The following is a 26,628-nucleotide window of genomic DNA, read 5'->3' on the forward strand; positions in this document are numbered from 1 at the left end:
AATTAAAGATCGGGAAGAGTTATATTTCCCTATACATCAGCAAAATGGAATTATCACCAGTCAGGTATTTTTGCGTGTAGCCCTATGAAAACTGGTTCTTGACTTTTTCTGTATTTTTCTCTCTTTCCTTTAATTAAGATTTATTTCAAGCATGTTTTAACTAAAGGATACCCCAGAGTTCTTGTTACCCAGGTGGAAAACCTGGATACCTACAAAGTTCAGGCTGTCCAATCGAAGCTTACAAGGAGGGAGTTTACAGTGGAGCTGCAGCAGGGTTTCCCAGTAGGCTGTTAGAGAAGTGGGATGGAATTAGCTGCGTTTGATCCTCCTTTTCTGCTCTTCCAAAACAAAAGTAGTATTTCTGCTCAGTGTCACATTTCTGCCTTCAGAAAAAGGCTCCGGGCCCCGAGTGCGTGGATATTTTTTCTTTGCAGCTCCCAGTCTAAGCACAGACTGTGTAAACAGCAAGGCCTGATCTCTGGCCCTGGCCTTAAGTAACTGTTTGCTCAGCGGGGCTTTTGCTCCGAGCCACGTGCTGAGGTCCCGCTGCCCTCCCTGGGCAGGGAGTGCAAGAGCTGCTGCTGAGAATCAGAATGACCAAGGGGAGGGTGAAAACTGCCAAGTTGGACTGAACTTGTAAGAAAGAAAATGAACTGGTACGTTAAAAAAACAGAAGACTGACGGGGAAAGAAAAATGGAGAAAATGAAGACCATGGGGGAAGATGGGGCAAGACAGGGGAAGGATTAAAATGTTAGACTTGCAATTCATTTGTCAAGACTGGAAAAGATACAATTGGATAATTCTTAATCACAGAATTTTAAATAGGTCTCTTTAATATCTTTTTGCTATATACATTTAATGTAAAAAACCCGAATAATATATGTTTTTTCACAGATGAGGCAAGTATAAGTATAAAAATTGTCATATGCTCCCTATTTATAAAAATATGCATCCAAAGTAAAAATGGCTTGCTAAGTAATTACATGTTTAAAATCAGAATCAGAAGTTAAATTCAAAATAGCGAGACAGAGTGAAAACATTAAGTACAGGACACATTTTACATTTTTGGTTGAAGTGTATGTGTGTGTTTGTGAAAACCAAATAAATACAAACCATGAAACTTATGCACAAATCGACGGAAGTCCTTGGGAATCCTGCTCTTCTGACAAGACAGGCCCTGGAGGCTCCTCAGCGCCTCTCGGCACAGACCAGGTAGGGCTGGGGCTGCAAGGTCATGCCCAGCCGCGGCTTCAGGTCGGGAACCAAACCCTGAGGAAAACGCAGGTGAAACCGCTGCAGTAAGGAAGTGAAAAACAAGAACATTTCCATCCGGGCTAGCTGCTCTCCGAGACAGTGGCGTCTTCCTGGATTGAAAAAAGGGAAAAAAATATATATATATGGTTTTAAAAATATTTAATTATTTTCACTCATATAATGAATGAAAATAGTAATTTCTGGTTTTAAGAGGAACTCCCTGAATTTGATGCTGGTATTCCTTGGTAGGAAAGGAGAGATGACAATTTGTGGTGAGAAAAGTGTTTTAGAAAATTTCACTACTAGCTATTGAAACTAATCCTGTGAAATGTATTTAGATAATTCATTAGCCATTTTATCCCATCTTGAAGAGCCACACTGGAGAGAGAATGTTTTACACAAATGATACTGAATCTCAGCCTTTGTTATCCCACTGTTTTCTTAACTACAGCTGTGGTCAATCACTATTACTTGATATAACAGTAAGTAAAAGGAGCAGAAGCAGGTCTGGATAATGCCTTCAAATGTCACCTCCCTTTTCAGGTGTGACTAGTTGCAGAAGGTAAAGGTTATTTGTGGAAAAAAAAAAAACAGATTAATGGAGGATAACTATCTGGAACAGAAAAAGTAAAAGGCACCTCACTAAAATACAAGGAATCTATCACCTCCCACTCAGGCCTTTTGGAAGGTGTAAGGGAATTGCTTTGGCTGCTCTTAAAATTTTTGAAGAAAGAATATCCCTGATAGGTGAACTAAGTCATCCTATAGACAAAGCAGTGTCTTTTCACTGATTGCAGGGGTAGCCCAAAGCCTAATTATTAGGTGACTAAAGATATGTGAAACAAGTTGTCCCCTTTCATAGGCATCAAAAGACAAGGCCACAAAGATGATGTAGGAGCCTCAGAATACTTCCTCAAGACAAGGCAGCGATGCATATGGACTCCCCGACAAGTTCTGCATAATACCTGCAGTTTCTGGTGCTGGTCCAAATGCCGAAATGTGAAAGGTGGTTGCGTTCACTGCCCCTGCGTAACAACCTCGGCAGCAAAGGACTATGCACGTTAATTGCAAAACAAGACCACTTATTTACCACAGTAACATGAAATGTATAGAACGCTCAGATAAAAAGATAGTATTGTCTTTATTACTTCTGCTCATCTATATAAAAGATAGTAAGCTTTAATATTGAATATGATTTTGAAATATCTATTTCACCAGAACTGTGGATATTCTACATCATGTTGCCCATTCCTGATTTATTACCATCACTTGCATATTGTACATCTCAAAAGGGAGAATGAGAGAAATCACTCTTACCTAGTGAAAAAGGAACAAACGCCTCTTTCTTGATAAACTGCCCACTGCTGTCCAAAAACCGCTCAGGAGAAAACACTTCTGGGTTGCTCCAGTATTTTTCATCAAAGTGAACAGAGTAGAGGTTTGTAATGACTGTAGTGCCCTCGGGAATAGAATAACCCCGCACAACAGTATCTTTAGAAGTTGCATGAAAAATCCCCAGTGGAACAATATTGCAGAACCTCAGAACCTCGTGCAGAACTGCCTCGGTGTACGGCATTTGGCATTTCTCTTCCAGGGTAGGCATTTTGTTTGGGCCAATGACTAAATCGATTTCTTTTTGAACTTGTCCTGTTTGGAAAAAGGGAAAAAAAAAGCCCCACCTTTTTGTTCATTGTGTAGTAGCTTGAATAAAAAGATAAAGTACATAGAATATATTCTTTTAAAAGAATGCTGGAACATAAAATGACTTATACAACAATATAGTACTTTATAAGCTCTTAAATTCAGAATCTGTTTTCCTCATCCTGCTACTAGGAATTCCTACTAGCATATACACTAGTAATCTTCATTTCACATGTAACTACTTTTGATATGATGTGCCTTAATATGCTTTTCTTTGCTCAGTGCATTTTTATTTCTTGAGCTCTTCAAAACTAAGGGAACAAACAAGAGACTGCAAAGACAAAGTACATCAAATATGCAAGTGGACATAGATAATTCTGAAATGAGTCACTTAAACATTCCCTTGTTCAATTCTGCCATGATTCCTTAGAATTTTACAGCATAGAATCATGCATTCTTAAACTGAAATATGTGTATATGTTTTGACTAATTATGGCACTTACTGCACATATGCCCATAATATATTTAGAAAATAATCTAAATGCAGTAATATGTACAAACCTTTTTTGGTTAGGGCTATGGATAGCACTTCAAATTTCAACTTCAACTACTTTGATAAAACATTTTAAAATTGCAGAAGGAATGTGTATCACTTCCTCAGAATCTCCAAAATCTTACCTTGAATATTTGGATACAGAGCCATAAATAACACTGCCCATCTTAAAACATTTGTGGTGGTTTCTGTCCCAGCTATGATGAGTTCTCCAACAGAGAAAATTAAGTTTTCTCTTGAATATGTAGATTCTGGATCATTTTCATTGCAATCCATCTCATCTAAATACGCATCTACAAAATGTCGAGGTGACTGAGGCTTCCTATTTTCAGAGACACGCTCAATAAGCTTATGAAGAAAGTCATAGACTTCTGCTGCATTTTTAAACAGCTGCTGGTGTTTCCCAAATGGCAAGATACCAATCCAAGGAAAAGCATTATATAAAAATACAGAAGCACTAGCAGCTAATTCAACATTTTCACTAAAAATCTCAATCATGTGCTGGAATTCAGTGTCTTCATATGTAAAACGTTCTCCAAAAATTATCAAGTTAGTAATATTTGAAACTGCATTTGTTATCAAGTGCTTGAGATCAAATGGTTTGCCTTTGTATGTATCAATGGCATCAAGAAAAAACATAGCTTCTTCTGAGATTTTGTGTTCAAAGGACCTTTGATCGTATCCAAAAATTCGGAAGGAATTTACAGCTAATTTGCGGTGTTCTGTCCATCCTCTGCCATATTTACTGTTCAGTAAGCCTGAAAAAATATTTTGACACGGTATTTTATACAGCTCTTTATTTTCTCCCACAAGATAAAAATTATTTGAAGCATCAGTTCACTCTAAATTGTAAATTGATATATAAACAATGACTGGAAGAAGCATTAGGTAATTGATTATATAAATGACCTCTCTGCCTCGAAGTTGAATTAGTTTTTTCTATACTACTCCTGACATACCTACCTTCCTAGAGTAACAGAATTTGCACCTTTGTATAAAGAAATATCAGATCAGTTGGGACACGTTTCATACCCATGAGAACTAGCTGCAAGGCAGAGCAGTGGCCAAGGATCCTGCCCCAGAGCAGCAGGACGGGGCGGCAGCAGGTTGCCTTTACCAAGCGCCTCTCAAGGGAGTGCAGCTCCTGAAGCACCCTGCTAAGAGTCGGTCTGTGTTGAAAGTAGATAAATACAGCAGCTTAAGAAAAGACAGTGAATATACAGCATAAGAAGGAAAACTGTTACAAAACGCATTCCAAGCAGAGACGTGCAACTTTGGGGTTTGAGCTAAAAGCTGTATAGCACAAAGTAAAACAAGTAGTGCAACAGAGATGCTATAAAGCCAAGCTTAAAAGATAGAAAACAAAGAGCAAAAATTGCCATGGGGAAGTCCTAAACTATTAAACTATTAAAATTTAGTTTGTGTTGTAGCCTCTGAAATTTCTCCAGTTCCTGACAATTTCTCATCCAAATGACTTTGTATGTTAAAGGCCCATCTAATGCAGGGATTCTTAAGAAGGCTATAGAAAGCAAATCTGGCACCTCATGAGGACTAAATCTACAAAGAAAGAACAATCAGTAGCAAAACAAAATGAAACTCAAGCTCGACACTGAACAACTGGAAGAATTCTAGTAGGAGGTGGTAAGTGTAGCTACTTCCGAACATGCTTTCACTGATCATACCTAAAGAAACTAGCAGATGCTTCAAAGTTCAATGATGACAGAGACAAAGCAGCCCATCACCTGTCACTAACTTGTAGGGAGGGGAAATTTAGAGGCAAAGAATTACACATTTTTACTCTCTTCCACAGGCCAAGCGTGACAATTCTTTCCAGAATCAAAAAGAATATTTAATATCTTTAAAGAAACATTCAGTATTTTACACAAGGACATAAGGAAGTAAAGCAAATACCTAAAGCAAATGTTTCATGTGACCATAAACTCATCTATGGAGCAAAAAATACATTTTTATGTTAAAGACAGTATCACATACCTCCCATGTTTGTCAGCTTCTTGAACAAAGGAAGAGATGGTCTGTCTGCAAAAACCTCACTTTGATGGACAAGGCATTCTTTCACTGCATCGTAGCCATTCAGGACAATCGCAGATATACCTCCAAGATCAAGACTGAAAATCTTTGGGGGAAAAAATATATTGTAAAATGTTATTACAAGTCTCAAGACCAAACAATGAAAGCAAATAGTGGCAGGGTGGAACAACACTAAACATCAGGGCAAAATGCAAATTTGGCAAGCAGACCCGGAGCCTCCATGAGGGGCGTCGTGGAGTTTGCTGTGAGATAATTTGTCAAATCTATCAAAACACACAGAAATTTGCCCATGCGGCATCCTGTGCTTTGCAATGCAACTAAGGGGCCAGCTCTCCAAAGTAGGGAATGGGGATGCTTCACACAGTCACTAAAAAAAAGGTTATTTACTACCACAATGCACATGTATCTGAAAAATTATTTACCCCCCAACATTAATAGATATGCTATATAACTTCATATATGTGTGTGTATATGTGTGGAAAAGCTTGACACAAAATACTGTCTACTTTTCGAATTTGCAGGGACCATCCCTGCAGCAGGAAGGCAAGTTTCACTGCCCTACCTGCTCCTCCTCCCTCCCTTGGAAAATGTGAATTCCAAAGGTTTCATTCCATTAGGGGCACCGTGACCTTAGAAGCGACATGCTCCGATTGTGAAGATTTCCAAAAGTCATGTCGTAATGGCAGACACGGAAGTGGTGTCAGTTATGAAAACAGGCTCCATCTGGTCCCTAAAACTGGACAGAATCACCAGAAAACAGACCCAAGAGCCACGGTGACGGCCAGCAAACGCCAGCACAGCCCCTAGTCCCACCTAGCCCTGTTTCCAGCAGCCGTCGGCTGTGGTAGGTGCTTTGCAGAAAGATGCAGTAAATCCTGCGGAAGGCACATGCAGGACAAACAAAATAAAAATCTTATTCTAAGTTCTAAAAATTAAAAATTAGCCAAAACTCTAAGGATTTAAAAGGATTTAAATTTTACATCTCTTTTCTTCCTTTATACAGATCTACAGTTTTCCTTGTTCTCAGAGCTGTTTACTATTTTTTTTTTTTGGTCTAATTATGCATTCTGTGAAAACTATTTCCTTTTAGCAAGTTTGGGTTTTTCCCCTATTATCATTATTCTATTCCCTAAGCAACAAGGACAAACTTCTGATACAAAAATCACCAGTGATCTGGAAAAGTGTATACCTTGATTTAGCTTACTTATCCTTCGTCCTACATTATACAATGCTACTTTTAAAAACTTCTTTGTTGTATTTTTCCAGAGCCCCCAACATATCCTTCAAGTTTCCTGAAACTCCACAGGATCCTTTCTGACAGGAGATGGACAGAGCTGCTCACAGCATCCCCCGCGGGCAGAAAAACTTCATTTCCTTGATGATGTATTTTCCTTCCTCTTTCCTGACTATCCAGCCTATTATTTTGCTTGAAACGCTTCTTGCATGTTTTTCTGCTACCGAAAGGAAAGGAATTAAAAAGGTAGGACACATCTGTGACTCGGGGCTAGGCAGGAGTTTGGGAAGGCTCACAGACAGCAGAGTTGTTGTTTCGGGCTCTTCTCCAGCGCAGACCGAAAGCAGCTGTACGGAACGAAACCTCCGATGCAGGAGAAAGGACAAAAGGGGGAGGAAGAAGCCCCTGCCCGGGGCCGGCAGCAGCTCCCCGCCCCGCTCGCGCCCGGCCCCGCCGCGGTACCTGCCCGTGCAGCTGGCCCTGCCGCCGCAGGTAGACGTGCGGCTGCTCGGCGCCCAGCGCGTGGATGTTGCCGATGAGCGGCAGCCCCGCGGGGCCGGGCGGGAAGCCGGGCGGGCGCCGCTGCTTCAGCAGCTGCCGCGCGAGCAGCGCCAGCAGCAGCAGCGCCGCGGCCGCCGCCGCCAGCAGCGGGAGGCGCCTCCCGCCGTCACCGCCCTCCTCCATCGCCCCGGCGCAGCCCGCGCCGCTTCCTCCGGCCGCCGCCGCGCCGCCCCGCCCCGCCGCGCTCATTGGCCGCCGGCCCGGCGGGCCCCGCGCCCATTGGCCCCGCGCCGCCCCGCCCCCGCGCCCATTGGTCCCGCGCCGGACACGGCGCTTCCGCCCGGCCGCTGAGGCGCTCCCGGCGCCGGGCCCCGCAGCGGCGGCACACAGCGCGCCCTGGGCACGGACACGCGTGCGGCCGCGGGGCGCGCAGCCACCACCCGCACTGCTCACGGCTCCGAACCACTTACCGGCGCGAGCCGCTCTTCGGAGAAAATCATTTTCTTCCTGCTTGGCTCGCGCGGATAAGAGGCTTGACTAGTTCTCCGAATGCCTGTGGGAACATAGGAAGAAGTGCTATTGCTTTTTACGTTTTATCTTCAATATTCTATTGTCTAACGGTGTAGTATTTGATACGCACCCAAAGTTTTAATGCCCCTGTGCCTCTATGAGAAAACAAAGGTAAGGAGAGGGACCATTTTGGCAGTAAGCCTTTTGAAGAGAAAACCACAACCAAATTCAGCACAGGAAAGACCCAAGGACAGGAAAATAACATCTAAATGTTTGACTGAGAAGGAAGGCATAGGCTTTTATGGAGAGGAAAGCAGACAAGCTTTGACTGCTATCTTTAAGCAGGAGAGAGCACAACCAAGGCTGACCTCAGCACTTGCGCCTTGGTGATGCAGGGGAGCGGGCTGTTCACCACCGCAGCACGGCAGAGAAAACGCAGAGCGCTGCTGCGGAGCAGGGAAGCCAGGTCTGGCCAAGCCGAACGCAAAGGGCCGCTCAGTCTGCCAAGATTAAAGATCTGAGGACCTCTAAAGGATCCATGATTAAATGGAGGGCAGAATGGACTAGCCCGGATCAACGCAACTGAAAGCTGTCAGAAATGTGACATATAAACCCTCATGCGTAGCTGAACCTCCAAAGGGCAGGATTCCTTGCCAGTCTGCTCCTTTTATTTTCTTTCTTTGCTGGAGGGGGGTGAAGAATTTGTGCTGAATTGCTGTTCAGAGGGTTTTACTCATCTTAATCATTGACAATGAACTGAGCAAACTCATTGGATGAGTAATAGGTTTTCTTAATTTTAACTATAAAAATGATAGCTGAATAAAGCAACCAATTAAAACGGGTTGCTTTATTAAATTCTTCTGAAAGAGTCTAGTCATCACGATTCACAGTTCCTCTGCATTATAAATTCCGTAGGGAGAAGCTGGAGACAATCGAGTCACCGGAAATGACCACGCTCCGAAGTCTTGCCAAGGAAGCAGACAGGGATCTGCCAGCAGGAGGAGGCTGCACAGCTCCAGGCAGCTTCGCACTTCAGGGGAATTGGAAGAAATATGTTGATAGATATGGCTGTTCTTTCAGTAACAACAGTAAGACCTTGATGATGCCTCTGTTACAGTCTTGGTGAAAAAATGAAATAGTTTCCAAAGCCCATTAAATAGCCACAATACCCATCGCTGTCTGAACAGGCTTTTGTTTTCTTTCACACTGATATTTTATACTGCATTTCTAGAGAAAAACAGCTAGCATTGCCAAACAAACTCAGAAAACTATGATGCTGACTTCAAGATTTTAATTTCAAAAATGTTTCTGGTGTATTTTATTTGCTGTTTGGTTTTTGAACTTTCAGGGTACCCTTGGGTCAACGTCAAGCATACACTTAGGAATTTATTTTTTGAATTGATAGCCTCATAGGACTATTGGTTCCCAGAAACTGTGCTGTAAGCACAGGAGCAAATATCATGGTAGTAGCCTTTGCCTTTATGTACTATTTATCAGCTCCGTTAGGAGAGAGCTCTTCCTCTGCCTCATGCAGCCATGCGGGGTAGACCCTATCGTTGCCCTTGCACAAGTTCCTTTTTTTCAAGTGACCAGCAATTTATCATTTTGAGACTCATCTTGACTGTTGAAGTCAGCTGAGAAATAACCTCACCTCACCCAGTCCCCCTCACACAGCCGGCCTTACTGGAACCGGCAGGGATCTATAGCTGTAAGGCCTTGTAATGCTGGAGCAACTGAATAGTCCTGGAAAGGACTGATAAAAACATTAAGTGACTTAATCAGTTTTCACTACTCTTAAGAGTAAGAATAAAATGATGACATGAGATCTTCCACTATCCTATATCCTGTCACGAACAAATTTTGGATGAACTTGAGGATTTAGCATATATCTCTTGCCATATTTTGCTGACTTGGTCTTATGACATGTAGGATATTAATGGCACGCTTGTGCAAGCAATCAAATCAAAGGTTTATAACCATGCTATTGTTTAACAAGGTTAGTTTTATGTTCTGAGGTCACTTCCAGATAAGGAGTTTGTTCATCTCTTAGCCTAACCGGACAGTGTGTCAAACTGAAGCAGAAATAGGTGCTGCACTTGGAGGAGACGTGGATCGTCCTCGGCAGCCCATTGCTGCTGCGCTGCCCTGGCCACACTGCAGGCTGGGGGGTCCCCTCGCCAGCCGAGACCGCAGCAGCTCTGGCTGCAGCACTGCTGAGTTGTGCCAGTTCTCAGAGGGTGCCGCAGGCTGCCCGGCCGCAGGAGGCAGGGCAGGAGCCTCTGCTACTGCATTGTGAGCTGGGCTATGGCCACACGGGACGGAGGAGGATGCAGCCCCACCTGGCTTCCTGCAGTCTGTCCCTCTTCCCTGGCCAAGCGAGCCTCCACGCAGGACAGGATGGGACCCGGGGCGTCTCGTTATTCTGCACCAGATTTTGAATATATACAGAAAAACTTCTGCAAAACCAAGCGCCGTAGGAATGTTTCTATGGAACTGGAGCAATCTAGCATTGAACTTCTGTTTAAAATGTCTTTTGATGGTCAGCCTTGAAGCTTTTCTAAGGCAGTTTGAAAGAACGTAGCTTGATTCCAGAGCAATTCATAGATTTGCCAGTAATTAACTCCAGTAGCAGTTCCACTCTTGAGAAAGTGGCCACCACTAAAGCGGCCTAAATCCAGGTTTTGTCTCTGTTAAAAAAGGAACCCTGCAGTGTTGAGATCTTGATCTGTACTGTGGCTCTCAAGAAACTACATTTTATAAATCTGGGGCCTCACCAACGACAGGTGGAGTGTAGGGATTACCTCTTATGTCTTAAACATGATATTCCTGTTAATGTGCTTTTACAAACAGCATGCCATTATTACTTTTGGCTCAGTTTACATCCCCTGCAATGGAGCTGGCTGTTCCCCAGTATTAGAATGGTGCTTTTACGGGGTTCATCAGTGCTCACCTCCCGCTGCGGGTGTTGCACAGTCGTCTCATGCAGAACAGCACGACGAGTTTGGAGACACAATGCCGAATTCAACAGCCTGTGGCACTGTGCAAAACACAGGTAAGTAATTCTCAGGCTGCGCTCTGTAGAAAAATATTTTGATTTCTACTGCTCTATTTTTAATGAACTTTCCTCATCTACAAAAGATTTAATTAGTTACTATGAAGATTAAGCTTATAGAGAGCAGAGACAGAGCAGACAACCTTTAGTTTTGGATTTATCTACCTACAGGAGACCATTATCCTGTGACAACCTTGCACTGAATCTCTTTCACAACTTCCAAATATAGACAAACCAGATCCAAGAGAAGAGGGTTTTGCAAGGAGGAAATGTGTCGGGGGGACTAACCGACACACAGTAGAGGGGAAAAGGACAAGCGCTCCAGCTGAGAGTCCCTGCATTAGCTCTGGCAAGAAGCAGCCAGAGCGCTTGCCAACCTGCAAGTACTATTTCATCCCTATGTGCACGTGTACATGAAAGTATGCCTATTGCGTTTAATACCTGTTGCTTTAAATTTACGTTTCTTCCTGTGAAAGCTTAGTGGAAATGCTGGCATCTCAGATCTTGTAATCACTGCATCCCACAGGCTCCAGTTCCAGGCTGAGTTGCACTGGCAAGAAAAGTACTTGAATCGGCTGCAAGATGAAATGAGATAGACATCCATCCTCTCTCCCCACAAGAATTAAAAAATACTATTCTTACACAGTCGTCTGCAATGCTTAAAGCTAAAACAGGGATATTCTATGCAGATAAGGTGTAAATTCCCCCAAGACATGTGAGCAATTAGCTATTACCAAAAGGAAGGGAAAAGAACAGTGGTGTTTTAAGCAGTGAAAGCAATGCTGAATTGTTTCTTTATATACTACTTTTGGATGCTACATGTTTGTAAACTAGGGATGAACAGCAAACTCAGAGAGACGGCTTAAACAATAAGACTTGTGAAAAAGCAAGCAATTTAAAATCAAATACTTCAGCTCCCTCTTCCAGGCGACTTCTAAAGATTACTCTGATGGGAATGAGTGTGATAGCACCGTTATTTAAAACGAAAAAAAAAAGGGGGAGGGGGAGAGGGAGCCCCCACTGCGAGTATCGCGGATGCAGCGAGGGAACGGGCCGGGCGCGGGGGCCGGGCGGGAGCCCCCAAAGCCCGAGCTCGGCCCAGGTCCTCCCCGCAGCGCCTGCTGCTCCGCGGCTCCGCGCTGCCTTCGCTCTCGCTGCTGCGGGTGCGCGGAGCTGCGCCGCGCAAGTCACACAGCGCGGAGATCCCCCGCCGCTTCTCCCCTCCCGGGAGCGCAACGCGGCAAAACCTCGGACGAGATAAATCCACCGCCATTGGAAAAGCCCATCCTGGCCTGAGCAGGGCTGCCCCGCGGGCGCCCCGAGGGGGACACAGCAGGGGCTCGCGGAGGGCGCCCACCGCGGAAAGCAGAAACCTCCCCCGAAGGGCCAGTGTTACAGTACGGTCGCGATCCTCTTTATGCGCCTCAAAGCTAAAATCGCCTTAACATAAGAACAGCCTGCACTTATCTCGGGCTTTATTCACCTCCAGGTGAAATACGCTACCTTCACCATCAAGAGTGAGCCCGATCTTCAGGATCTGTTAAAAAAACAAACGAAGACAAGCCGCGAAGTCAACGGGAAAATCCGTTTTAAGCTGCTGAGCGGGAGGTCTCAGCACCGCCGCGCTCGGCGCCCGTCCCGCGGCTCCCGTTGCAGCGGGATAGCGCCGGGCGCTCCCAGGGGCCGCATCCACGCGCGGAGCGGCCGCCCCCGCGCGCGCCCCTTAGCAAACACAGCCGGGGCAGCAAACATCCTGCACGGCAGGTGCCCGTGACAGAGGGCCCTCGGCGGGTGATGCATGGGCCGCGGGCGGCTGCCGCTAATCCCCGCCGGGGCTGCCTCCGGGGCGGGCTGCGCGGCGCTGAGGCGGCCGGACCCACATCTCCCCCCCGTGTCTCTTCCGTGAGCCACGCGGTGCGCGGCGTGCGCTGCGGAAAGGCGCTGCACCTGCCCTCAAGGACGTTTATGTTCTTTCCGCTACTCCTCGTAGAGCGTCCTCGGGGAAGGCGCTTCACGCGGAGCGCGCCCCGGCCGGCCCCGTGGCCTGGGCGAGCTGGCGGGGCCGCGCAGCCCCTCGCCCGGGCCGGGCGGAGCGGGGCCGCGGCGCGGGGAGCGCGGCTTGGCCGAGGGGAGCCCGAGGCACGGGGCGTTCCCTCGGCCTTCGCACTCCTGCAAAGCAGTTTGCGAGCAGGTGCATTTAGCGACAGGAAGGCTCCGGAGCGAAGGGCCAGCGAAGCAAGGGGACCCGCCAGGAAACATGAACCCGCATTACTAAACTGTGCGACGTGAGGGCCGAGGTCGCCCCCCGCGTGCTCGGCGGCGCCGCAGGGAGCGCGGCCACCGGCACTGTCTGCGATGCAGCAGCTTCCGCAGTAGATGTCGCTTCTGACGAGCACCTGCCGGTGCCGGGCGGCGGTGCCAGGCGCGGCGCTCAATGGCCCGAACCGGCCCGGCCCGGCCCGCCCGGCCCGGGCGCTAATGGGCCAGCCCGGCCCCCTCCCGCGCGGTGACCTCAATGCAAATGGAGCCGCGGCCCGAGCGGATTTTGTGAATGGGATGCTCGCGGACTGGGCGATGACGTAACCGCGGAGCCCAGGTCGGGGGCCCAATGGCGGGGGGTCCCGGCGGGCGGCGGGGCTGCCCATTGGCTGGCGGCGGCCGCGCGGGCGCCCACGCGCGCTGCCCGGGCGGCAGGTATAAAGGGGAGCCGGCGGGCAGCGCGCGGCACCGCGGGTCGGCGGCGCGCACGGACGCACCGCACCGCACCGCACCGCACCGCACCGCACCGCACCGCACCGCACCGCACCGCACCGCACCGCACCGCACCGCACCGCACCGCACCGCACCGGTAAGCAGCGCGTGCCTCGCCGTCGCGGCCGGCTTCCTCCGTGCTCCGCGCCCCGCTGCTCCCGCCCGCCGTGCGCGCTAGGTGCTCTGCGAGAGGAGCGAGGGGAGAGCTAAGTTAGTGGCCGTTCGTGGCTCGCAACGGGAACCTGCGCAGCACCGCGGCCGTGCAGGGCCTCGGAACTTTTTGTTTTCGTGAGCAAATTCTCCAAACTTCTTCTTTTACTGGTCTCGGAGTAGGGATGCTTTTTAAAACTGAGGCTATTTAACGTTTATGGTGTAATTTGGGTGGGATATTGGTGTGCTAAAGGTACTGAGCAACAAGTAGTGTCAGGTGAAGTGCTACAAACAGCGTTTAATTCTCACAGAACAGTAGATGCTGCTCGCTTGTGCGCCTCTTCCCCTGAAACTGCGCCTGTCTGTCTGACGCATTGGACTTGACACTGTGTGCACAGTCAGAGAAACCTTTTACATCAACTTGTGGGTAAATCTAAGTACTACAGAGCTGTAGCTTGGCAAAGTGGTCTTTTTAATCACCTAACAACTCTAAGTTATTTTGAAATTCTGGGAAAATTGAAGTAAAATAGCAGGAATCAAAAGAAATTGAAAGTAATACAGGAAAAGGCTATGGGCGTCTGCGCTACTTGTGTGTCAGCAAAAATGACCTCTCTAGCAGATCTTACAGGAGGGAGAAGGCTGGAAAATGGTAATCGCTTGATATACCTCTTTGTTGTAGAGAGGAATCATGGTTATGCTGAAGATTTCATCTTTCCTTGCTGTCTACGCCTTGGTTGTGTGCCAGATGGACAGCTTCCAGGCAGTCCCAGTCAGGTAAGAAGTAAAGATGTGGTGCTGTTGCTGAGTGCTTCATCTGAATGCGATGGAAATACTTGTATTCTGTAGAGATGTAAAGAAACAGACTATAGTAAATGAGAAAGCTGAGTTATTTTAATACTATTTGTGATACTATGTTTTTTAATGACATATAAAACACTTACGGCTGTGCATGAGTATGACGTGTGTATTCACATCGATGAAAGATGCTGTTAACAGTACACGTGATACCACTTCTCAGCTCCCGCGCTCTGCAGTGGTACTTGTCACGTTCACCCTGTTTTGCTTCTCTCTGCCTAGACCTGGCTTGGAGTCTGTAACGGACCGAGTGACGCTAAGCGATTACGAAGCTCGGAGATTATTAAATGCCCTGGTGAAAGAGTTCATACAGATGACGGCAGAAGAGCTGGAGCAAGCCTCTGAGGGGAATAGGTAAGGACGGTGGTCCCAGGGCTGGGAGGAGGGCAGGGGACCACATGTCTGATCTGTACAAGACCCTCTGCAGGCTGAGACTTCCCTGTCTCTGGGGTCATGGGCAGCTCTGCTCACTGACTCTGCAAAGAAAGCTGCTGCAGAGACACCCTCCCTGCTGGTGTCAGGGGAAAGGCTTCCAACAATTAACCTGCTTCTGTCTGTCTCACAACTGAAAGTGCAGGGCGATTTGAGCTCGAATGAGGGGGTTGTGTTAAGATAGGACAGCAAAAGGTACGTTTCCCTAGCGGGAGCGCTAGTGGCTGTTGAGCCACCCTTGGATTCTCTGTCGTGCAAGTGCATGCCGTGGTTGGGCACAGAGAGCCCGGAGCAGGAGCGGGTGCTGCTCCTCCCCGTGCACGCAGGGCGACAGCATGTGGAGCGCTCGCGTGGCCCTCGCAGGGCGCGTGCCGCGGAGCATGCTGGCGGTGACGAGGCTGAACAGCATGCTGAGCACCCTTAAACTCAACCCCTGACTGAACAGCATGCTGAGTACATTGAAACTAAAAAAAGCCTGTGCCCTAACTGCTAGCAACTGAAAAGCTAATTAACCTGCTTTTGGAATGGAAGTCTTATTGAATTGATGGAAAAACAGTGTATTCCTTCAGACTGCATTTGTATGGACCTTCCTTGCATGGAATGTGATGTGGAGGGGTTATTTTCTTTCAGTTTTGTTTGTCTCCTAACTGTAGTTAATCGTCTAGGGAAGAAATGCATGATCATGCATGTTTGAGACTATTCTTTTGGGCATGTTTTCTTTCCCCCTGCAGCCTGGATAGACCCATTTCCAAGCGCTGTGCCAGTCTGAGTACTTGTGTGCTGGGCAAACTGTCTCAAGAATTGCACAAATTGCAAACTTACCCTCGCACTGACGTCGGGGCTGGAACTCCTGGAAAGAAACGGAGTGTGCTGAGTGACCTGGACCATGACCGCTATGCAAACTATGGGGAGCCCCTGGGAGACAACTAGACACCCTTAATTCTGCCCTCTCCCCTTTTTTAACTCGATGCATGTGGATCTAACTTTGATTGTTAACTTTGCTATTTTCTTTTGGTTCTGGTTTCGACAGAGAATGTTTGAGGTGGACCAAATGTTAGGAAGCCAGAGTAGAAAACATGCCTATCAGACTAGGGGGAAAATAAATAAGAATGAACAGCATTGCCTTGAGATCTCAAATGATTTTTCTTAGACATTCATTTAAACAAACAAAAAACTAGATGAGGCTTTTCATTTCTGGCTACTAAATGTACAAGTAGACTTTTCTTTCATACCTGCCCATGCACTTACTCAATAAACCTATTTTTCTATAAGGATTAGATCTCTTTGTTTTAATTACTTGCTCTAGATCATGAGATTTCTAGATAAGGCTAGAAAACTTTACAAGTTGTCTTAAAGCTACAGAGAGACAGTGCAATACCAGTAACTCGAGAATAGCTGCAATAGGCAATAAAGTACAAAGAATTTAAAACTGTATGTAGATGCATACATGCATTCATATGCATACATGCATTCATATGCATACATGCATTCATATGCATTGGTGTAATTGGGCAAGCATATAACGCTGTTAGCAGAGCTTTTGAGAAGCAAAGGAATTGGAAGAGGCTCAGTTCAAAAAAATCTTGAAATATAATCCTATTCAAAACTGAGTACTGAACACCTCCAGGTAAGAATTTAGTAACTATTTTTTTTTTTTTCATTCTCATTCTATGACAGGTCTTTATACTAGTACATTCTAGGTCCAAATATCTTTAAAATACCACATGGGTAAACCAGAGCTTGGGGGAGAAAACTTTTCTTGTAATACTTGTGTAATGTATTAGCTTGTATCTAGAAATGGCACTTTCATTGCTGTTCCTTGAGATTATTACTTTACTGTTCTTTTGCAGCACGTCTCTTGTAATCAGAGGCCTGTTCCAAAATGGCTATGATGTTCTCTAATGTGCGTTTAAACCAAATCCTTCCACCCTACCACCCAAGAAAAATCTTTAGTAGAAAACCCTGTCAAGCAGGGATAGTATGAACACATATGTCATGGAGTCCCCCATCTAACAAAATAGTTACACCTGAGCTATAGGCACAGAACCTGTGTGCTAAAGTGCTGCTATTATGGGACTCAGGTCCTGACCTGATATGTCAAACCCAGCTGTTGGTGCTTGCCCTGCTGCTGGAGGAAAGCAAAGATCTAAACCCCAGAGGAAGGGGGCATGGGTTAGAGCCTTGGAGCTGGACATCCTTGGCACCACTGTCAGCCATACCTTCTTGTTGGTGGCAGGGTACAGCTTGGGTTGCTGAAGGCCTAGCTGATTTAAGACTTCAGTCTAATTGCTCAAGAAAGAGGGCTCAGCTACCTTTCCTAAACTGATGGGGAAGAAGGGGAGAGAGGGATAAAACACAAACAAAAAACAGAGCTTGTGAGCTGGGCAGGCTGAGGCTGGCAAAGCCCACCGCACAGTAAGCCTGCTTACTCTTACAGAACAATCTTTCCCAGCCTACAGTCCTTACTGAAGTTCTCCTGCATTCAGTAGAGGTATTTGGGACCTAACTTGTTTTCCTTCTGAAGCAGCGTGACGGCCCAGAAGAGGGCATGCAACACGGCCACCTGCGTAACCCACCGCCTGGCCGACTTCCTGAGCCGCTCGGGGGGAGTCGGCAAGAACAACTTTGTGCCAACCAACGTGGGCTCCAAGGCCTTTGGCAGGCGAAGAAGAAGCACTCAAATCTGAACAGCTGAATGCTAAGGTGAAGCTGGTAAATATGTTGCAATAATACGCATAGAGTCTGCAGTCTTTAGAGTTGGTAGTGTTTTAGTTCTGCTGGCTGAGTTGCAGGCTTATGGTGACCATCTCATTAAAAACTAGGCAATTAACAATAAAGTGCTAAAAATCTAGCTTGCTTAATCTGTGAAAAAGAGCTTTCATAGATGTACCATTGAAATAACTAGCTTCACAGGGTCCTAACTAAGCAGAACAATTTGAAAATATTTATTCATTTTTATCCATAGCATTCATTATCAACATTCCTGTAACTCTGGATTTGTGTCTTTCAGATTGTCATGAAACTGAAAATCCAACTTTCATTTCTAACAAATGAAACTCTTCTCCATAAATCAAGACAGCCAAAAAGAAGATTAATTTTGCATCCTAATATTGAAAATGTTTTGTTTAATACAAAGGAAAATTCTTCTGTTAATGTACAGTAAAAGAGATTATAGTTATTCAAGTTAAATTATTGTATATTCTTTTTATATGCAATTCTATTTCAAATAAAATGTGACAGCATCTATTATTTATTTATCTCGTAGCAAATATGTGATTCATGCTATTTATTCTGGCATTACTGCCAAAACTCGGGGATTGTACTAAATTGCTGCCTGGCAAGGCATAGGTGTATAATATGGTGTGCTGTGCCTTGATGTAAAACACCTAACCTGATTGTAAAGTATGTTTAAAAAAAACAAAAGTCACTATTGTATCACTTGTGAATTTAAGCAGACATTAAAAAAGTATTTTAGATACACTTGGGCTGAGAAACTGACTTTTCATTTGAACACTCTTACTAAAACACTTGATGCTAATCTAGCCTCATTCCATTTCAGATGGCGTATAGGTCTGCTAGAGCCTTATTACCTACAAACTCTATCATTTAAGTTAGAAATTCAGAACAGGAAAAACACTAGCTGCCTCCTTTTTATAAATGAATAGCTCAGAGTTGTAAATCACAGATACCACCATGGTAGACTTTGACTAGAAAAATAAGAAAAAAAAAAAAAAAAGCTGCGGCTCCATTCAGTAAACTGGGGGAGACAAGCTGCCTTACATACAGGTAAAGACGAAAGGCCTTAACAGGTGATATACACAAGATGAAACAGCCTAAGGTGTTTAGCAATGTGGGGAGGTGGGTTGTGGTGTTTCTACATTTGAAAAGGTGAATGGGAAAGAAAAAGGAGCTACAGCAAAGTCCATTTTTCTTTTCATGAGACAGATTCTATTTGGGGATCAGGACTAAATGATTAGAGTGAGTGGAGAAGAGGGTAGCTGGAACAAATCCATGGCTTTCTAAGTGGTGTTGCCAACTTCCTCCTCAAAGCTGCTGCTTTTTCAGTTTAGGAGCTGAGTCAGATATTTGTTTGGATGTGGGTTGTGTTCCACAGCTGGACCTGCTTCATCAGTTCAGATGAAGATCACCTTACTGTGCAAAGTAGAGGTTAAGGCTCTCATGATATTTCTGTCTGTCTTTGCTGCAGGTGTAATAGCGGGAAGAGAAGTCCAGTCAAGCAGACGTAGCCATAGCAGTAACACGGTCCCCTGATGATACTTCCCACTTGTTCACTTGTGGCTATGATTTTACACCTTTGGGAGCGTCTCAACCCTGGTAAGTCAGTGCACAAAGCAGAGCTTGCAGGAAAATAACACAATTTTTAAGAAATTTCAATTTCTAAATGCATAAAGATAAGGGGATCTTCTCTCAGCTTCAAATTTTGTTGCCAGATATAGTCTAGTGCTGCTTCCCATTTTTCTTGGAACTATCTGAAATTGGCAATAGCTTGGCATGGTGTTACTAGTATGGTGAGTCACTGCTCTGCATTTGGGATTTGCTCTGCCTGCAGAAAGTCCAGTAGTGAAATTTGGAGGCAGGAAGTATTTCTCCCTAGGTTCCAGGTGTCTATTTATTTTCCTCTGCACGCGCTGTGGGTCACGTCCAAGTCAGGCAGGAACGCTCACCTCGCTGATGCCCTGTCACTGCAGAGTCTCCAGGTGTGGGCACTCTTGTTCCCAACTGCACCAGGTAACAGCTTAATCTGCTTGCAGTTAAAACGCCTGCATGCGTTTTGGGAGGAGTACATATATGAAATGGTTTGTGCAGTAAGAAGCCAGCCAAGGCTTTTTTGCTCCTTAATATCTAAAACTAAGCAGCTTGTTGTTCCTATTTACAGTCATCATTTGATGAGGCATGTGAGGCTCTTTCATGTACTTCTATAGCAACTAGAGTCTTCTTTTCTTCTAAAACTATCAAGCCTTCTATACAGTTTAACAAACTTATGAAAATTTTCAATTAGTCACAAGGATTTCCTCAGACTAATATTCTGTGCCAACTGCAAAATTAAGAGCCTACAGCTCCTGCGTGCAAGCAGAAAGAGTCAAAGAGGTCTTCTAGTCCTGTAGGAGTTCTTGACAAGGGAGCTTCCAGGTGGTAGCAACTTCTGCCAAGATTCATCCTGCTCATTAATAAGCTCTCTATGTCAGAAAGTATTTCAGTACAGAAAATGGAGATTCTAGTACCTTTGGGTATTGGTTCTTTTAGTGACCTTTTTGGAGAAAAAAATTATCAAACTTTTAGTACTTTGTTTTTTCTTCTTGGTGAGAAATATTTCCTTTCATATCTCAAAATCTTCTCCTATAGTAACTTCCCTATCAGCATGGCACTGCATCAAATAAGTTCCAGGTCCACAGAGAGTCATAGCACTACAGAAGTAAGGGCAAGGGGGAATTTAGTGAGGACTCTTCTGTCTTTTTCTGTGATGCGAAGACATAAAGATCCTTTACAGCAAAACTCAGTTGCTCAGAGCTTTAGGGAATAGCAGGTTATTACTCGAAGAAGACAAAGTTAGAGGTAGACAGCCTTTTTTTAACATTAAAGTTGTGGATATGGCAAAAGGAATTCAAAACCCATAAGAAGCTGTTGATTGTTTTGTCTGACTTTGTGAACAACTGGAAGAAATTGAGAAATTGCTTCCATTTTTCAAAGTCCTATTCTTAATAAAATTTCCCAAATTTGTTAGTTCCTAAAACAAACAAACAAACAAACAAAACCCCCTGAACTTCAGGAAAAAAATCTGAGAATTAGCATGTGATATGGAAAGTTTCCAATGTACTTACCTTCCTACTTTAATTTCATTGCTATGCTAAACATATTAAGTGATAGAAAATAAAATGCTAATGCTGTATGTGTGAGAATTTTAAACACAAGTTATTCAGTATTTGCTAGCAGCAGCCAAGATAATACAGAATAGTCATATATGTGTTTGCAATCTTGATTAAAGTTGTATTAGTCATGCCTATATTTTGTTTCTAATATTTTTATGTGTTGTCGGTCTGAATTTTCTTCAATTTTGTGGTTTTTTTTTTTTTTTTTTTTTTTTTAAGTTGAAGGTTTTGGGAAGAGAACTTAGTGAGCAAAGGCAAAGGGGTAAGAAATTTCGGAGAAACAAATACGTGAAGGTAACTTCCTGTTGACTCTCTTCATGCCCCTGCAGAGTCCGGGGGCTCTTATTTTGCCTGTGATTTCGTAGCGGTTTTGTTTTCCAGCACAGACACGAGCAGCAGGATCACGCGGGCGCAGGGAAGGTGATGGATTTAGCCCTGTCCTCCGCTGTCCCGCGGGCCGGCCCCTTCCCAGGGACAGGCAGTAAAAGGCACCACCTTGTGGCCACCGCAGAGGCACCGTAGGGGTGTGCAGGGACCCTCGTCCGCCAAAACACTCCCGTGCCTGCCCCGCTTCTGCGCGGCAGGCGGGTGCGGAGGCTGGAGACAGAGGTGCCGCAGAGGAGCTAACAGCAGGGCCCTGTGCCTGCCACCAGTCTGAACAGAGGGGTGAGAGCACTTCACCCGTGCACTTCTTCTAGGGCACAAATGGCCTCCTGCTCCTAGATCCAAATGATGCTTTGGTTCAGGATCGTGAACCAGGACACTGTGGTCGGTAGTGATAGAGCATCATTTTGAAGCGACCTAAGCGGATTTTCACTGTGCTGCTCTTCTGCTGGTTTGATTCCTTTTTGCCTCTTCTGCTAGTGGAATTTAATTCATCTTCCTGAAAGCTTCCATCATCTGCCGTGTAAGAAAAGAGCAGAGCTAATGCTATTGCTTCTGACACTGAGCACTGCCAAAAGCAACTTTTAGCAGGCAGCAGTAAATTTTAGTATTGGTTATCTAATCCAGCATTGTCATGTATAATTAGCAGATTGAATGTTGGATAGTTTCTAAACCCTTCTGGGTAATTTAGGACTGTGGATTTCTATTTTCCTTTCTATATGGATGTATTGAGCTATTGCTGAAAAGGAGTATTCCTGTTATAGATGGATTTGGGCATTTTAAGACTGATTTCAGCAGTGTTGAGCGCTGACAATTTCTGTCCTAGCTGGTCACATTTATTCCTTTGGATAGCCAGGTGCATGCTGCTGATGGTGCTGGAAGGGGGACATGAGGCACATATATCTTCTGTCCTTTTACTGTTCTAAAATATATAACATCCTTCCTGAGCTCTGCACAGAACTGTTGCTTTGCATGCTCCTTATACCTTTTACATTTCTCCTCTTTTGCAGAACGTGTCCAAAGAATCTCAGGAAGTAATTTATGCCAAGCATCGCAATAGCTTCTGTAGGAGCTTTCTGAACCGTCCCAGGAGTAGTAAGAACCATTGCAATGTTTCTTTTTTATTTCTGTTCTTGGCTTTATCACACTTTGTGCTATGCACCCATTACTCCTTTGGCTGGGGTTGAGGTGTGATCCCTGCTAATTTATTAGTTTCACTTCCACAAAGGCAAATGTGGCATTTACAAATCTGAATGCATCCCTCTGGCAGCCTTTTTCTCTGTAATATGTGAGCAAACACTCTTCAGTCCTACTTATTACTTCATTACACTCAGATTAGTTTTCCACAGAGGTGATTACACTGGTTCTAGGCCACTTTTCTATTTACTGCTGTTATGTCATATTTCTTCTTTTCAATGTCTTTTCCTAATAGTACCCTGTCACATTAGCACATGAGGCAATCTGGCATTGCATTCATCTACTCGATATCCATGAACTACAGTATATATCATGCACACAAGAAATTCATTTGATTTCCCCATTGCTCCTTGAGGGTTTGCAAGTCAATCTTCTATGAGCAAAGCACGTCGCAAGGAGTACAGTCATCCCTCGGCGAGAATCACGTATGGTAGAAACAGGGGCAACGCTCTTGCATAACTGCTGCCAGGATTGACACCAAATTTAAGTAGAAAGAGGGAACTGCCTTGGATTCAAACAGAGAAGGAGGGGAAGAAATGAGGACTTTAAACACTGAACAGTTTTTGTAAATGCACGGGCCAGGAGGTGCCTCCTCTGCACCCCTCCCTCAGGCCGGACCCCGTCTGTCCCCAGCCCGTGGGTCCCACTGACCTCTGCCGCCTTCCTCTCCAGCTTTCTTGCACATCGCTAATCGTGTCGTAAGCAACACTTCGCTGTACGGAAGACCAGAAAGTCTTATTTCTTGTCTTGCTCTCAGGCCATTTCTGCTCCATGACAGAACTTTCATCCTATGGCTCTTTAGAGTCTCTAAAGCTTCGTAGTAGCTTTGCAAACACTTTGAAAGTCCAAAGCAATTACCTAAGCCATATTCATTTGCCCATTATTCTGCTGACATGTTTGAAACGCTATTATAGGTTTCCGCCGTCTCCTGTTGTGCAGCGAGCCAATTATGCTAATTAGCACGTATTCCTAAAATAGTTCCACAGATAGATTATAATTTCATTTTCAGCTCATAATATAACCATATTTGAATTGAAAAAAAATCATTGTTATTATTAGTAGTAGGTAGGAATAGCCTGTTATCGTAAAAGAATTTGAAGCAAAGTGAAGCAAGTGTATCATGGGAAGCATTGACCAGTGCAGTACCAGCGCAGTGATTTTCCGGTGGATATGTAAATTTTATCTATGGAAGAATTCCTAGTAGTTTCGAAATGCTTCTCAGCAAATCAGTTCTCCAAGAAAGACTTAATTATATAATGCTGCAATGGATATTTGTGTGTGCACATACACAAATATTTCACAACCAGAGTCTCTCTAAGATCATCTCCTCTTAGGCTAGAAATTCCTTCTTTACTCTTTTATAATTAAAGGTAAGTGTTAAAATAGTTATAAAAATTTGTGACAATTTGTTATTTTAATATAATGAAGAAAATTAATGGAAAAAGAAAAAAAAATCCTACCCACAAATGCTGGAATCGAAGACTTTGAAAGAAAAGCATGCAAGGCCTACACATAATCAGGTAAATACCAAATTATTGGAAACATTTTTCAAATATTGCCAAAGTATTTTTCGTATATTTTAAGCACAGCCCAATTTTCATACCACATTATTGGTAAAGTTACACATTTGTTTAACATACGAAGTTGTTGCCTGCATATCTGGACACCAAGCTTATCTTCTTCATGGACATTTCCCTCCACCCAGGTTTTACTCTCCTTCAATCAGGCTTTAAACCCAATGGACACAGTGCAGCCTCCAACACACTGACCAGCAAACATTATTATTTAAGTAGGTGCTTTTTGCTGTATACCATCTAATGACCTTCCTTAACTGTAGTGCCCTTTGTAATTACATCAGACTAAGAAATAATAGACTATATGTCTTACATCTCACTTTTCTCTCAAGATAGATATATCCCATTCGTGTAATTCAGGTGGCATTTCTCAAGTATGCTACAGACACTTAACAGCAGTCACAGAGGACCCTAAATTGATGTGCCTTTAAAACCCATTTATATTGTCACAGAAATGTAAAGTGCCTTTAAACTAAATGAGAATTCAGAATAACATTTTCATGTCTTTGTTTCAGTTTCAGGTAAAAACTGTGTATTGGAAGAAAAGAGGGGAAGGTATTTTACTTTTCTGCTTTCATTACTTTTTGTTACTGCTTACAAATTAAAGTTATATAGATATATTCAAATTAAGAAAAGGAGCAGTTAGTAAATACATCTTCTAGAAGCTAGAGGGCATAGGAGACATAGAAAGTCTACGGGTGGAACTCAGTTATCAAGATGTACGAGTCAGTCATTTAGAGTAATTTTCTGTTGTTTTTACACAAAACATCAACTGCCATTCGAGTTGAAACTAATTTTGTTCTCCTTCTGAAGAGCAGTGGTTGAAAAAAATTGAAATACTTAAATTTTGATTAGTTTTGCAGCTAATCGGGAGGAAAAAAAAAGCTATTATTTGTAGAGCTAGTGATCTAAATGAAGATGGTGCTTCCAGTTTTTAACTCAAAGCAGTTCAGGAGTAAGTTTATGCTCTACATGACCTCGTACTCTTAACCATGAAGCAGTCTGCTACTAATAATTCTTTTGAAATAAAAAGTGAAAGGTAAGTTAATGGGCCTAGAGGCACTGCTATCATGCAGAATAACCACAGCCTTCAGATTTTTATTCATGCAGCTGTTCCGGTCAAAATATTTGGTAACCTGTTTTCACCCCTTCACCAGTATTTCTGTGCTAGTGAAAACCCTGCTGTGTTTCATGTTACATCAGTATTTGTGTGTGGGGATACTGGCAGACACTTTACAGTACAGCTAAACTTTACTTTGCATTTTGACAGCAGAGCTCACAGGGTTTACCCTGAATGGTATTACAAACAGATCAGCTTAAATTGCTCTAAGTCGCCTCCCCAAATTGGCTTCCCCAAATTCCAATTCGAGGTAATCCAATAGGAAGAACTTCCTGAGTTTACTGTGCTTTACCCTGTCCTGTAAAGGAGTCAAGTAAAGGAATCAAGTATTGATTAGTTTATGTTGCATTTCTTAGGTTGGTTGACTTTCAAATGGAAAATCAAAAGTACCATTAGTTTATAGGACTCTGACACCAAGGAAAAGATCCTCTCTGGCCACTGTGAACTGCTGCATTTTCCACAGGTTTTATGCCTGAAGCCAGACAGACATTGAACCACAAGGATGATATTCCAGTAAACAAAACAACTGGTGGAGTAATGAAACTCCACTGAATTATTCATTGAATTCTGAGTGATGCAGAGACGATTATTACAGTGAACACCCCTGAAGACGAGAGCAGCACCACAGGGGCAGCGCTGCCCGTGCTGTTTACCTGACCTGTTTTCCCAGGTAGGCATTTGCAAAAATGAGTACCTCGTGTAAATGAACTGGAACAACTGCGTTTCGTAGCTGTCCCTTACTTACCTAGAAATTGTAGATATAATTCCAAAAAGTAGTTAAGTGCATGCTCCAGTGCCACAGGCATCAAATTAATGCATGCTGAAGTGCTTTGCTGAAAAGCAATGGACTTGAACATATCTCTAAAGTGAAGTACATCTTCAGGCTTGCTGGCTCAGACCTGATGATGCTTCCTAATAAATGTCACAGATGAGTACAGGAAAACAGAATACATCAACACAGAGCTGATTCCAAAAACCACTGCATACTAATAAATAACTTTAACCTATGAAGTATTTTCCCTGCGGACCTATGGAAATCAAGGAACTGTACCACCTCTTCAGAAAGGTAGGTATCTCAAAGTATAGTACTCCTGCTGCTATTAAGGTTTAACTATTACTAGTAGCATGTTTAGTGCTAAACAGACAGAGGAACTGGGGTGCAGAATGTCCTGAGGGGGAGGACAGCTGTGTCCATAAAGCTGAAATCACCTTTCAAATAAAAAAAAATATTTGGAGAAATAAACAGTGCTGGATGAGAGCTAATGCTGAAGCCTGCTGATAATGCTGATGAGCAAACTGGCAATTCTGCCTACAGTTCTGGAGGAAACTTTGTAGCAAGGGAAAAAAAAAAAAAAAACAGAATCTACACTACAGAATGAAGTTGAAGTCAAACCTTGCCACCCTCCCGTGCTTAAAAGCCCAATGCAAACTTCAGTGGAAGCAATGAAATCTTCAGAAACCTCCTAGTGATATGATTGCTGA

The 26,628-nt window shown here is 44.2% G+C and overlaps 2 protein-coding genes across 3 annotated transcripts; one reads left to right on the forward strand and one right to left on the reverse strand.

Annotated features, from left to right (window-relative positions):
• Positions 1-1,189: 1,189 nt before the first annotated feature.
• CYP2R1 (cytochrome P450 family 2 subfamily R member 1) lies at positions 1,190-5,574 on the reverse strand. 2 transcript variants are annotated; one of them, XM_010225552.2, is made up of 4 exons: positions 5,442-5,556; positions 3,575-4,207; positions 2,573-2,902; positions 1,190-1,365 (listed from the first exon to the last, which is right to left on the reverse strand). In XM_010225552.2, the coding sequence occupies exons 1-4, from the start codon at positions 5,446-5,448 to the stop codon at positions 1,190-1,192; spliced, it is 1,146 nt and encodes a 381-aa protein (XP_010223854.2). In that variant the 5' UTR covers positions 5,449-5,556. The 2 variants fall into 2 exon arrangements, with proteins under 2 accessions (XP_010223854.2, XP_088382094.1); XM_088525968.1 differs by lacking the exon at positions 3,575-4,207 and having other exon boundaries at positions 5,442-5,574.
• An 8,810-nt stretch (positions 5,575-14,384) lies between these two features.
• LOC104578015 (calcitonin) lies at positions 14,385-16,207 on the forward strand. Its single transcript, XM_010225547.2, has 3 exons — positions 14,385-14,470; positions 14,774-14,905; positions 15,715-16,207. Exons 1-3 carry the CDS (start codon positions 14,385-14,387, stop codon positions 15,911-15,913), a joined length of 417 nt encoding a protein of 138 aa, XP_010223849.1. The 3' UTR covers positions 15,914-16,207.
• Positions 16,208-26,628: the final 10,421 nt, after the last annotated feature.

The sequence above is a fragment of the Tinamus guttatus genome, unplaced genomic scaffold (assembly GCF_059628265.1).
Source record: "Tinamus guttatus ecotype Peru unplaced genomic scaffold, ASM5962826v1 Tinamus_guttatus_pri_ptg000240l, whole genome shotgun sequence".
Taxonomy (NCBI): domain Eukaryota; kingdom Metazoa; phylum Chordata; class Aves; order Tinamiformes; family Tinamidae; genus Tinamus; species Tinamus guttatus.